This window comes from Acomys minous, assembly GCF_964271855.1.
Source record: "Acomys minous genome assembly, chromosome: 2".
NCBI classification, from domain to species: domain Eukaryota; kingdom Metazoa; phylum Chordata; class Mammalia; order Rodentia; family Muridae; genus Acomys; species Acomys minous.
In genome coordinates this window covers 51,555,897-51,569,382 of record NC_140484.1, presented here as the reverse complement: position 1 = coordinate 51,569,382, position 13,486 = coordinate 51,555,897, and the positions used below count along the sequence as shown (strand labels likewise).

The following is a 13,486-nucleotide window of genomic DNA, read 5'->3' as shown; positions in this document are numbered from 1 at the left end:
CCGTTCGAGTGGGTACAGGTTAGCTGGACCGCCTCCAACCTTTGCAACAGCAGTTACTGATCATAACCATTTCTCCAGCCTGTGGCCATTCTTTTTCAGAGAGAGTCTCAAATTATGTAGGGGAGGACGACCGCGAACTTCTGACCCCACGAGTGCTGGGATTACTGGTGCATCATGGTGTCAGGGTCAAACTCAGCGCTTCCTGCATGCTAAGCAAGCACGCTACTTAGCTGCCATTGCTAGCCCTTTTCCGTTAAGAACACTGGTTTTCATCTTAATTTAAATTGTACGTCCATTTTAAAAAGCGGTTCATGAGAGAATCAATGATGGCTGTGTGCCATTAATCAGAGATCACAATTCATTCTGTCACCTTGAAGTCGCCCCCGCAAAACATTAAACTGCTTTTTCTAATCTGCGCCAAGTGAGAAACTGAAATGAGTGGGAGGGGCCGTAACTATTTTCACTTTTGTCTTCCTGTTTTTTTCAGAGCCTGGGAAAGCAAGTCAGAATTTCCAATCTTTTCCAATTCCCACATGATTTCCTAATTTAGAATGAATTCAGAGAAAATAAGTCTTTTTCCATGTGCTAAAGCCTCCACAGCCCTCGGTGGAGCCTCCTCATTATAGCGCTGGGACGGCAGCCCGAGGTGGAGAGTCCTCCAGCCAGGGTCCCCACATTCAACCAGGACACCTGCCCTTGGCTTAAGTGGCAATGTTTGCACCTTACAAATGCTTTTCGTCACTGGAGCCTGGGGTTAAGGAGAGGCCTTCATGAGATGCCCAAGTGGTGTGACTCTGGCTGGTTCCGGAAAGCCCTACTGATTTGGACTTTAGCAGACAGCACCTATCTGCAGAGATGAAGCCCTGGGCGCCTTCCAGCTTCATTGCCCTCCGGGACTCTTCCAACTCCTTAGAGGCACAGGCGTCCAGGCAACGGTTTGCCCCACCACTCCATGGCCTCAGTCAAGCCTCGGTGAGGCAGGCTAAGCGTGCACGACCACCACTTCCCCCAGTTCCTGAGCGCAACTGGATCTAGGTTGGGGAGCACCTAACGTGCCGCGGTCCCCAGGAGGCCCTGAACGGTTAGGAAACCTCGTAGAATTCAGTCACCCGCCTCTGCGGGCGCAGCAGGCCTGGGCCTCTCCCTGCGCAGGGCGAATGGCTTCAGCCTGCCAGCAGCCCTGGCTCTGCTCCAGACCCGGCCAGGGTGACATCACCAAACTCCTGCGATCAGAGCGGGGCGGGGAACGGGACCCGAAATCCCCTAAAAACAGAGTGAGTAATCGCGGGCCCGCCCTCCAGGCGGAGCCCCGACCCCGAGCCAGCAGCGCTGCGCAGCCCCGGAACGGCCCTGCAGCCGGGCGAGCCTCGGGACGAATCGCCTCGGCGCCCTCGCGCCGCGCTCCGGCGTCCCCGCTCGCGCACCGCACACCTTCACGCGCCCCGCGTGAGTTGCGCACCTGCTCTCGGCCCCCCACGCGCGTCGGTGACGGCGGCGCAGCGCGCAGGCGCGGCCGGATTCCGGGCAGTGACGCGACGACGGGCGTGCGCCGCGCATTTCCGCCTCTGGCGAATGGCTTCGCTTTAGCGCGCCGCGGGCTCAGCTGCGACCCCGGCCCCGCCCCCGGGACCACGGCCATGGACGGTGAGGCGGCCTTGTTGACCCCGCGGGATGGCTGCCCTCGAGCCCCCGGGCCCGCGGCGGGACACCCCCCACCCCACCCCGCGCCGTCTTCCGCCCCTTTCTGCGCCGCGGGGTGCTGCGCAGGGAGCGGCAGGCCGGATGGTGGCACGGGGCGGGGCGGGCTGCGTGGGGTCTGACTCAGTTACCCCTCTCAGTGGAGGGAGCCCTGACTCAGTGTCCTTTTTGGGTGGGAGTGCTGCGGGTGAATCTTGACTCAGTTTCCTCCGCACCGCTTAACCCCCCCCTTCGCCCCCCCTCCCGTGTTGATATGATTGATTAGCTCTGGCTTCCTTGTAAGGGAGAAAGTATCTGACTCAGTTTCCCCCCGAAGAGAAGAGTTGGCATAGTGCCCTTCCTCAGAGTCCCTTATGAATGTAAAACAGGCACTGACTCAGTTTCCCTGGGCAAAGGAATGCCTGTATGCCCCTTCTAGAGAGATGCTTCTGCCTTCTTTAGCCTGCTGCTTCCAGGCCAGGTCCCGGGATCCTGCCTCAGTTTCCCTGGGAGGGAGCTTGGCTCTCTGTCAGGCCTTCCCTAGTGGGGGTGGGCAATGGAATGTACTGAGGATGTGTCTGTGTTTCCCTTTCAGATCTATTTCCCCTAATCTTCCCCTCAGGTAAGCGAATCCCTCCTTCTTCAGTAGGTAGGGGCTGCCCTGGAGTAGGGGCCTTGGGGGCAGCACCTAATGGCTGGCTGTGCTACCCGCAGAGCCAGCCCAGGCGGCAGGGCCTTATGTGGAGATCATTGAGCAGCCCAAACAGCGGGGCATGCGCTTCCGCTACAAGTGCGAGGGTCGCTCGGCGGGCAGCATTCCTGGAGAGAGGAGCACGGACACCACTAAGACGCACCCCACCATCAAGGTAGGGGCGAGCCCCCAGGGGTGTGGGTGGGGGACAGACGTGGTGCTGGAAGGCACTGTAGGGCCCCAGCAGCTTTGCCTCCCTGCCACCGTGCCCCAGTTTTGGGATTGCTGTCCCTTAGAGTGCTCTGTACTTTGGACAGATCAATGGCTACACAGGACCGGGAACAGTTCGCATCTCCCTGGTCACGAAGGACCCACCTCACCGACCTCATCCACATGAGCTTGTGGGGAAGGACTGCCGGGATGGTTTCTACGAGGCTGAACTCTGCCCAGACCGCAGCATCCACAGGTGAGCGCCTTACAGACTGGGCATGGCGCGAGGTCAGGACAGGAGTCAGGACAGCAGCAGGCAAGGCGGCCAGGCCTCCAGGGTTACCGTAGACAGAGGCAGCATCCAGAGTCCTTTCTGTCCCCAGGCCCCCTTTATCTTAAGTTCGCCAGCAGATAGGACTCCCATGGGATAAGGACCACTATATCCTCTTGGAGCCGCAAGGCCTTGTGGCTGGACAGGCTAGTCCTTTAATCTCTTGTCTCAGAGAGATATCCCTAACAGACTCTTCTGGAGCTTAAGTACCAGTTAGCAAAAGCGGGCGATAAATAATTGTACAAACAGATAGACAAGATACTACTGGAAAATAATCATTTCCGTGATGAGAAGAAAACAGTAATAAATTGGAAGGAGAAGGAGGTTGGTCTCGTGACTTGGAGACCATAGTCTCAAGTAGCCCAAGTTGGCCTCGAACTCACTAGGAGAGGCAGGTGACTGCCTCTTTCTTTCAACTCCACGGATAATAGGCGTGTACTACTGTGTCCTGCCACAGGTCTCATGCCTTTGGTTAACAGAAGGTCTCTCTGTTAACACTTGAGTGCTGAGAAGAAGCAGACAAGTCCAAAAGAGCATTGCATGTGCAAGAAAGCAGTACAGTGACCTCTAGGAGGGAGTAGGTTTAGAAGCTTAGGAGGAGGAGGAGCCCCTGTGGCTGAGGGCCCCATGTGATGCTGGCTTGGAGCCTCACATGGGCCAGGTCCCTCGGTGGGTAACGGAGTGAGTCTCATCACAGCACAGCGGGAAGCCGTGACCTGTGGCCCGGGGAGGGGGGCGGGCGGACAGGGTTCTGCGGGAGACACAAACTGATGCCTAAGGCACCTCAGCTTCCAGAACCTGGGGATCCAGTGTGTGAAGAAGCGAGACTTGGAGCAAGCCATTAGCCAGCGCATCCAGACCAACAATAACCCCTTTCAAGGTAGGAGCAAGGGGCGAAGACAGGCCTACCTGCGGTACACACATCTCCGCCACCTTCCCTGGGCCGCTAGCCCTCGTGTTCCTCCGTGGCCACCCCAACAGGAATAGCGGAATCTTTTGTTCGTTTTTGTTTTTTCAAGGCAGGGTTTGTTTTTGTTTCTGTTTTTTCTTTCTTTTTTTTTTTTTTTTCCTCTGTGTAACAGCCCTGGCTGTCCTGGACTTGCTCTGTAGACCAGGCTGGCCTCGAACCCCCAGCACTCTACCTGCCTCTGCCTCCCAAGTGCTGAGGTTAAGGGCTTGTACCACTAGGCCCACCTGATAGTGGAATCTTGCTGCCAGTTTGATCCATACTCACATTTTACCGTACAGAGACCTGTAGACGGGTCATGTATCCCATCCGGGTCACAGTATGGCAGTGATGGGTGTAGAATCTCGTCTTCCTCCCCTAAGACTTCCATTTTACATCTCCTCAAATAGCCCTTCCTCTTCCCTCAGACCTCTCTGCCCTCCCTAACTCCTCCCACACCCTGTTTTTATTTTCTCATTTTTTACTTTTTGACAGTTCCCATAGAGGAGCAGCGTGGGGACTATGACCTGAACGCAGTGCGCCTCTGCTTCCAGGTGACAGTGCGGGACACATCCGGCAGGCCCCTCCGCCTCACACCTGTCCTCTCTCATCCTATTTTTGATAACCGTAAGTGGGCAGCTGCAGTTAGGGGACAGGGTGGGCCGGGGGGAGGGGGGGGGCTGGGGCGGGTGTGGCCTGTGAGAAGAGCTCTGGCCTCCTCTAGTCATCCAGCTGTGCTGCAGCAGGGGGCAGGGCACAGAAGACCCAGAGCTGCCCTCGAGGTGAGGCTTCCCGGAGCCTGATGGGAAGTGGCTCGTGTTGAGATGCTGGTGTGCCCGAAACTGTGCTCATGACTTTAGGAAACAAACTCCCAGGAACCAGATGGTGCTAGACAGTGATAACACAGCAGTAGCAGCAGCCCACAGGAAGCTCTTGTGACCTGGGCTGACCTTTAACAGGCAACAGGGTAGATGAAAATAAGAAGGCTTTGGAGTCCCAAGGACCGGAAACCAGTATGAACTGGGAGTGAGGAGGGAAGGACTGGTTGCCAGGGATGAACCAGAAGCTGATCCTGTGCCCGGCTAGGTGGCGGGAGGTGGGTGTGGTCGGGTTGTTTCCTTTGGCCTGTAAGGTCTGAAGGACAAGGGCCTGGAAATTCTGCTTTCTGAGCCCCTGTGCCTCTGTGCCCCTCTGATCTAGAGCCGTGCTGCACACAGCAGGGAGAAAGGTTTTGAGTTGGCTGAGGTGAAAAGGAGAGAGGAGCAGTGCGCAGAAGTGCGGTCAGCAAGCGGTGGGAGACCGTGACTGGGCGGGGCGGGGCCGTTACAGCGCCTTTGGAGTACTCTGGAGACCTGATGTTTCAGGGTTTCCTTCGTTGTCACACCCTCAGGCGCCCCCAACACTGCCGAGCTCAAGATCTGCAGAGTGAACCGAAACTCGGGGAGCTGCCTTGGTGGGGATGAGATCTTCTTGCTGTGTGACAAGGTGCAGAAAGGTACACACCAGCTCTTATGCTCCCAAGAGGGAGGGGTGGGGCTGAGCAGGGGTGATCAGTGTCAGGTACCTCAGGGGAAGCGGGGTGGTATCTCATGAAAAAAGCATCACGAGTTGGGGGACAGGAGTCTGCTGATGGTCAGACACACTAATCCCTACTTCCTGTGTCCCCCGCAGAGGACATTGAGGTGTATTTCACCGGACCAGGCTGGGAGGCACGAGGCTCCTTTTCTCAAGCTGATGTGCACCGGCAAGTGGCCATTGTGTTCCGGACTCCTCCGTATGCTGACCCCGGCCTGCAGGCTCCCGTGCGCGTCTCCATGCAGCTTCGGCGGCCTTCTGACCGGGAGCTTAGCGAGCCCATGGAGTTCCAGTACCTGCCAGACACAGGTATGAAGCTGGGGAGGGGCGTGTCCAGGCTGCTGTGCCCTGCTAGGAGAAAGAGCAGGGCTGGCTGCCTGGGGCAGCCTCAGCACCTAGACAGACATACTGTAGTTCATCGCACGTAACGTTTCTGTCAAAGACAGACCATATACACCACGGTGGTCACATAAGGCTGCACTGTCTAATGACATAGGTGTCGTAGTTTGTGTAAGTAAACTCTAGGATGTTCATGTAATAAGCTGGGTGCTCCAGCAAGCGCGTGTAACCAGAGCGCTCATGGCGTGGAAACAGATGGGCCTCTACAGCTGATTTGACAGCCCGCCTTGTTGAATCAGGCTGTTCCAGACACTGTGGGAGGCCGGGCATGGCGGTGCGCACTTTAATCCCAGCACTTGGGAGGCAGAGACAGGCAAAGCTCTGAGTTTGAGGCCCTCCTGGCCTGCATATTAGTAAATACAGTGTATGGGGCTGGAGTGGAGGCTCGGTGGTTAAGAACACTTGCTGATCTTCCAGAAAACCCAGGTTTCATCTCAAACACCCACCTGGCAGCCAACAGCGTCTCTAAGCTTATTTTCAGGGGCTCTGACACTTCTGAGCTCTACAGGCTCTAGGCATACACGTGTTGGCATACACGTGTTGGCATACACGTGTTGGCATACAGGTGTTGCACGTAACATACAAGCCGGCAAAACAGTCTGTACATATGTATGTCTTGAAAAAAAAATAAGGTGGAGAGTGATAGAGGAAGACACGCAGTACTGAGCCTCGGCCTTGACGTGCTCGTGCACACGTCTGCACATACTTGCATATGCCCACATGCATGTGCACATATACCACTTACACACGCGATATAAAATACATGTTCATACAATGACAAATTTTCAAAGCTTGTGTTAGGATGTGTCTTCATTGTTAAACAACATATAATTATAGTCAGGATCCATTTCTTCCCTTAATTAACAGAGACACCCGTCTTACTCAGCTGTCTACTGTCCCTGCCCTTGCTGTGAGAGGTTCCACAAGTGGCTTGACTTATTCTCTCATCTCCTTTTGAGGGGAAAACTAGCAGCGAGAGCCAGTGATACATATGAACCAAAGTCATTTGGCTCTGTGGACTTTTTGCCACCTGGTGTCTCTTGTCACTACCATATTACCCAGCTTTGTTTTGCTCAAGGCTTAATGTCCAGGCAGGGCCTGTGCCGTGTACTCTGCACAAAACAAATGAGGGCCGGGGGTGGTAGTGCAGGCCTTTAATCCCAGCACTCGGGAGGCAGAGGCAGGCGGATCTCTGTGAGTTTGAGGCCAGCCTGGTCTACAAAGTGAGTCCAGGACAGCCAGAGCTATTACACAGAGAAACCCTGTCTCAAAAAACAAACCAAAAACAAACAAACAAACAAACAGACAAAACAAATGAGACAGAAGCTGGAGAGATGGCTCAGTGGTTTAGAGCGCTGGCTGCTCTTCTGGTGGAGCTGGATTTAATTTTCAGCACCTACCTGGTAGTTCGCATGTGTAACTCTAGTCTGAGGGCACCAGGAATGCTCATGGTGCACAGACACATGCTGACAAAACACCACACACATAAAGTAAATAACTGAATGTTTTGTTTGTCCTGTTTTAATGAGGCAGATTCCCTGCCTTTCACAACGCTGGGTCAGCAGACAGATTTGTGAAGGACATGCCAAATGGGTGTGTGCAGAGTGCTGAGGAAGTGCAGGTGCTGGGAGCTGGAGGTGGGGGAGCGGCACTCCCCTGGGAGAAAAACCTGAAGTGGATTCTTCAGGCTAATGGCCTAGGCCTGGAAGGACAGGCTTGTTACCACAGCCTGTCCAGGGACATCCACTGTGGAAACTGTCTTTAGGCAGTTAGTAAGCCCAGACAAAGGAAGCCTTGTTAGGCTTAGCACGGCTGGGGTTTCATTCTGAAAGCAACAGGGAAACACTGAGGATTTTTTTTTTCTTTTTGAGACAGAGTTTCTCTGTGTAGCCTGGCTGTCCTAGACTCACTTTGTAGACCAGGCTGGCCTTGAACTCACAGTGATCCACCTGCCTCTGCCTCCCGAGTGCTGGGATTAAAGGCATGTACAACCATGCCTGGCCCAAGCACTTAGGATTTCTAAAGTAGAGACTTCACTTGAGCGATCTGATGAAGCTGAATTCAATCCCAGTACCATTCAAACCAGGCGTGGGCCTGCACACTTGTGTTATCCCAGTACTGGGAGGTGAAGTCAGGAGGAGCAGAAGTTCAAGGTTAACCTTGGCTACATAGTAAGTTTGATGCCAGCCAAGGCTACATGAAATCTTGTCTCAAAAAAGAAAAAGAGAGTTGGCAAGATGGCCCTGAGTAAAAACATAGCAGCCAAGCCTCATGACCTCTGTCTGAGCCACAGGATCAAAGGAGATAACTGACTCTCGCAGGTTGTCCTCTGACCTCCTCGCTTTTGCTGTGACACACACACACACACACAGAAATGTTTTTGGGTTTTGGTTTGGTTTTGGTTTTTGAGACAGAGTTTCTCTGTGTAGCTCAGGCTGTCTTAGAACTTGCTCTGTACACCAGGCTGGCCTAGGACTCATGGCCTGCCTCTGCCTTGTGGAATTACAGGCATGCGCCACCAGTACCCAGCAACCCACACATAAATGTAATTAAGTTTTTGGGTTTTTCTCATTTGGGGTTTTTTTGGTTTGTTGTTGTTGTTATTGTTGTTTGAGACAGGGTTTCTGTGTGTAGCCCTGGCTGTCCTGGAACTCATTTTGTACACCAGGCTGGCCTTGAACTCACATCAATCCACTTGCCTCTGCTGGGATTTAAGGCATGCACCACCATGTCTGGCTTTTAATAAATTAATTTTTGTTTTGTTTTGTTTTTTGAGACAGGGTTTCTCTTTGTAGCCCTGGCTGTCCTAAACTCACTTTGAAGACCAGGCTGGCCTCAAACTCACAGGAGATCCTCCTGCCTCTACCTCCCAAGTGCAATAAGTTGATTTTTAAAAAGCCTAGGCTGAAGGCAGAGGCAGGCGGATCACTGTGAATTCGAGGCCAGCCTGGTCTACAAAGGGAGTCCAGGACAGCCAAGGCTACACAGAGAAACCTTGTCTTGGGGGTGGGGGTGGGGGGAAGCCTGGGCTGAGCCAGGTATGGTGGCACACATCCTTTAATCTCAGCCCTCAGGAGGAGAGGCAGGCAGATCTTTGAGTTTGAGGCCAGCCTGATTAACAGAGTTCCAGGACTGCATAGGACTACATAGAGAAACAGTGGGGGTGGGGACATTTTGGAAGACAGCGTGGTAGTAGTTCATGTAAAAAAGATGGAGCGACTGCCTTGCAAAGGATATGGCAAAGGCAGAGGGTAAGGTCTCCTATTCCTGGCCTCCCGAAGGCCACACCCTTCGGCACTGTGGCCTCTTTGCCTAGCACAAACCTAGCAGCCTCACCTCAGCGGGAGTGCGTGCGTGCGTGCGTGCGTGCGTGCGTGCGTTTTGCTGTGGCCTCTGCTTTAATGCTTGCTTGGTTCTCAAATATGACTGTCCCACGCTCCTGACCGCCTCTTGTCAGACTTCCCCACTTCACCTCCTGCACTGTCCTTACCTTGTGCACGTGTGTGAGCTTCCTTGGCTCTCCTGCTTTTGTTTTGTTTTGAAGCAGGCTCTCACTATGCACTCCTGTCTGGCTTGGAACTCGCTGTGTAGACAAGGATGGCCTTCAGTTGGCAATGATCTGCTTATTACCTCTGAATGTGCGTGCCACCACATCTGGCAACACTTTATTTTTTTCCTTAAGTGTTTTGTTGTTGTTGTTGCTATTTTTTGTTGTTTGTTTTTTGTTTTTCGAGACAGGGTTTTTCTGTGTAGCACTGGCTGTCCTGGACTAGCTTTGTAGACCAGGCTGGCCACAAACTCACAGCGATCCACCTGCCTCTGCCTCCCGAGTGCTGAGATTAAAAGCATATGCCACCACCGCCCGGCCAAATGTTTTATTTATTTGCATGTATATGTGTGTGCATGCAGGTGGAGGTCAGAGGACAGCTCTCAGGTGTCAGTTTTCAGTTTTCTCCTTCCACCATGGTTATCCCGGAGATTGAACTCAGCATTTACCTGCTGAGCCATCTCACTAGCCCAGAGGTTCTCTGTGTGGCCCTGGCTGTCCTGAAACTGCAAACTAGGCTGGCCTTGAACTCACATCGATCTGCTTGCCTCTGCCTCTCAAATGTGTGATTACAGGCATGCACCACCTCGCCTGGCTCACATGTCCCTTCTTAATTGGGTGGGAGACTAGGTTATAGGAAACCGTGCCCCCACTGCCCTCCTGCAGGGCCTGGGAACCGCAGCCCAGCTGAGGAGTGTGACCCCTACTGTCCCTGTTGTTTGTCCAGATGATCGCCACCGGATTGAAGAGAAACGCAAAAGGACCTACGAGACCTTCAAAAGCATCATGAAGAAGAGTCCTTTCAATGGTGAGATGTGGAGAGCCTGAGGGAGAGGAGCGGGCAGACAGGCCAAGCTCTAGAGTCAGGGAGGGGACGCCTGAGGGAGAGGAGCGGGCAGACAGGCCAAGCTCTAGAGTCAGGGAGGGGACGCCTGAGGGAGAGGAGCGGGCAGACAGGCCACGCTCTAGAGTCAGGGAGGGGAGGCCTGAGGGAGAGGAGCGGGCAGACAGGCCACGCTCTAGAGTCAGGGAGGGGAGGCTGGTATCTTAAAGCTGACCTAGGTTTTGCCCTGTAGGACCAACCGAACCCCGGCCTCCACCCCGGCGTATTGCTGTGCCTTCTCGAAGCTCCGCTTCTGTCCCCAAGCCAGGTAAGGAAGTCCTTCTGTCCTTTTTGAATGAGGGTCACATTTGTTCAGACCTCTGCAATCTGCTCACTGTGGAGCCCATGGTTCTGCTAGGGTCCCCTAGGGGCAGTGCAGGTGTGGATTCTGAGCTCTGCCACAGACTGGTAAACTCGAGGCTCTGAAAGTGTGGCACAGTGACCAACAGTCTCTTGAAGGTGTCAGTGTCCATGAAAGTCTGCAGCTGTACTCAGTTAAGCTACGTCCAGGCCTTGTGTTAACAGCCTATATTCCCGGCTATTCTGGAGAGTGACAGGAGGGTCACAGGTCCAAGGCCGTCCTGGACTACATGGTTAAGTACAAGGCCAGCCTGAAGAACCGTGTCTCAAGCTAAGAAGTAAAAGCAGGGCTTGGGTACAGCTCAGTGGTAGAGTGTCTGCCTGGCATGTCTGAGGCTCTAGATGCAATACCCAGTGCTGTGGGATCAAGTAATCCCCGCGTTGGATACCTTGAGATACAGACATCAGAAATGGATAGTCTCTGCCCTCAGCTCTTGATTGAGTTTAGAAGAAATCACCTTCAAAGTAATAAGTTATGGGGCTGGAGAGATGGCTCAGAGGTTAAGAGTGCTGGCTGCTCTTGCAGAGGAGTTGGGTTCTATTCTCAGCACACACAGGGTGCCTCGCAACTATTCAACTCCAGCTCTAGGGGATCATAGTGCCCTCTTTTGGTCTCTGGGGGCACTGCATGCATGTAATGCATGTACATAAAAGCAGGCAACACACACTTATATGCAAATAAAATACATTTTTAAAAAAGTGATAGATTGTGAGTTCTAGTGAGTGTTTCAAAAAAGTGCCACCTGCTCACTGCCAAGCCCACGTTCCATGGGCTTATCCCCTCAGGTAGATTTGCAGCTGTAGCATGAAAGAAACTTTAAAAGATCAGGGGTGAGAGCTTTATGACCCCAGTAGTCAGGGGACACCTCAGTGTGGCCCTTGGAAATGGAACGACAGGCCAGGTCAGATTTCCCTAAAAAGGAACTGATTCTAGGCACCGTAGACCTGGGCTGCGTGCTGGTGGATGGGTGTGCATGTCTCCCGCCCTTTTCTGACCCGTTCCTCTTTGTCTTTCTCCTGCAGCCCCACAGCCCTATACCTTTCCAACATCCCTCAGCACCATCAACTTTGATGAGTTTTCCCCCATGGTGTTACCATCTGGGCAGATCTCAAACCAGGCCTTGGCTTTGGCACCATCCTCGGCCCCAGTCCTGGCCCAGACCCTGGTCCCCTCCTCAGCTATGGTCCCAGCTCTGGCTCAGCCCCAAGCCCCTGTCCCAGTTCTAGCCCCTGGTCCTCCCCAGTCCCTGGCTGCACCTGTTCCAAAGACCACCCAGGCGGGGGAGGGCACACTGTCGGAAGCCCTGCTGCACCTGCAGTTTGATGCTGATGAAGACTTGGGGGCCTTGCTTGGCAACAGCACAGACCCAGGTGTGTTCACAGACCTGGCATCTGTTGACAACTCAGAGTTCCAGCAGCTCCTCAACCAGGGGGTGTCCATGTCTCACCCCACAGCCGAGCCCATGTTGATGGAGTACCCCGAAGCTATAACTCGCCTGGTGACAGGGTCCCAGAGGCCCCCTGACCCAGCTCCCACACCCCTGGGGACCTCAGGGCTTCCCAATGGCCTTGCCGGAGATGAAGACTTCTCCTCCATTGCGGACATGGACTTCTCAGCTCTTTTGAGTCAGATCAGCTCCTAAGGCGCTGACAGTGACCTTGCTCCGAGCACCAGGTTTCAGGGCACTGAAGCCTTTCCAAAGCACAGATTCTGAGGTGTGTGCTCCGACTGCCCCGACGCCTTCGGGCAGCACCCTTTTTCTTTCATTGGCAGTATCTCACTCTCTTTTTGGAGGTGCTTAAGCAGAAGCATTAACTTCTCTGGAAATGGAGCTGGGAGAACGCGGCTCTTCCTGGTAGGGAACTCTGGGGTCCCTCTTCTTCCATCCTCCAGCTTCTAGCACTCCTAGAGAGGGAGCAGCTGGAGCTGTGGCCTTAAGGCCAGAAAGCCTTATTATCAAGTGTCTTCCTCAACATGACTTCCTGTACACCTTGATCCAAAGCAGTGCTCCTAACAGCAGCCCCTGTGTGGTGTTGCCTGACACCGGCACCTGAGGGGCTGCTTTTCTGGCCTGTGCAGCTCCTGCCTTGCCAGCTCTTTAATGCTGAGCTGTGGCTGAGGAGAACAGGTGGGACAGTGCTGGCCACCTTCAGGATCCTGAGGGAGTTTGGTCTGAGACATCCCTGCTCCCCCCTTTTCTCAAGTGCCTTAATAGCAGGGCAGATTGTGTAGCGTCAGGAGGGCAGGCTAGCAGCTCAGCTACGAGACAGTCTTTACTGAGAAAGCTATTGGACTCTTGCTCTTTCTAACTCTGAACTAATAAATGTGTTATCACGCTGGCGAGAGATTCGCCATCTTTCAGCAAACACTGAGCACACTCTGCTGGTCATTTCAGCTTGGATGATGGTGAAATAATTGTGTGACTTTGTACTGTCACCTGGGTCCTTGGGGATGCCTGCAGCAAATCCTTGGTTCCCATCCCTCAGATGTAAAGGCAACTAGGGCAGGGGTCCCTGATGCAGAAGGCCCAGAGGGCCCGGTGGCTGTGGGGTGGAGTCCCTTCAGGAGATGGAGATCCTGCTTGCTCCAGGAGTTAGGTCACCAGAGGTAGTGAGTGGCCTGGTTGGGGAGGTGATAGTGAAACCGTCCCGGGGACAATGACAAACCCTGCATAGCAGTTGGGAGGTTTTGGCAGGAGCTCAGGCTGAAACAAAACAGCCGTTGTGCATCCCTAGTGATCAGCTCAAGGTCATCCTGAGAGCATATTGAGTACCAGGAGGCAGCCTCCATTGTATGCAGCACTCTCAAAATAGCTTATTCATCCCCATTCCCTCCCCCCCCCCCGAAAAGCTGGGCATGGGGGTGC

The 13,486-nt window shown here is 53.9% G+C and overlaps 1 protein-coding gene across 1 annotated transcript; it reads left to right on the top strand.

Annotated features, from left to right (window-relative positions):
- Positions 1-1,287: 1,287 nt before the first annotated feature.
- Positions 1,288-12,986, top strand: RELA (RELA proto-oncogene, NF-kB subunit). The gene is made up of 11 exons (XM_084772304.1): positions 1,288-1,644; positions 2,273-2,299; positions 2,392-2,543; positions 2,686-2,834; positions 3,698-3,789; positions 4,351-4,482; positions 5,246-5,350; positions 5,527-5,739; positions 10,104-10,184; positions 10,453-10,527; positions 11,643-12,986. Exons 1-11 carry the CDS (start codon positions 1,638-1,640, stop codon positions 12,260-12,262), a joined length of 1,653 nt encoding a protein of 550 aa, XP_084628430.1. The 5' UTR covers positions 1,288-1,637; the 3' UTR covers positions 12,263-12,986.
- The last annotated feature ends 500 nt before the right edge of the window (positions 12,987-13,486 follow it).

What these genes read in the sequence shown, in the direction of transcription:
- RELA (XM_084772304.1), top strand. An exon ending in CAACAATAACCCCTTTCAAG is followed by an intron (nt 3,790 to 4,350) that starts GTAGGAGCAAGG and finishes ACTTTTTGACAG; the next exon opens with TTCCCATAGAGGAGCAGCGT. An exon ending in TCATCCTATTTTTGATAACC is followed by an intron (nt 4,483 to 5,245) that starts GTAAGTGGGCAG and finishes TCACACCCTCAG; the next exon opens with GCGCCCCCAACACTGCCGAG.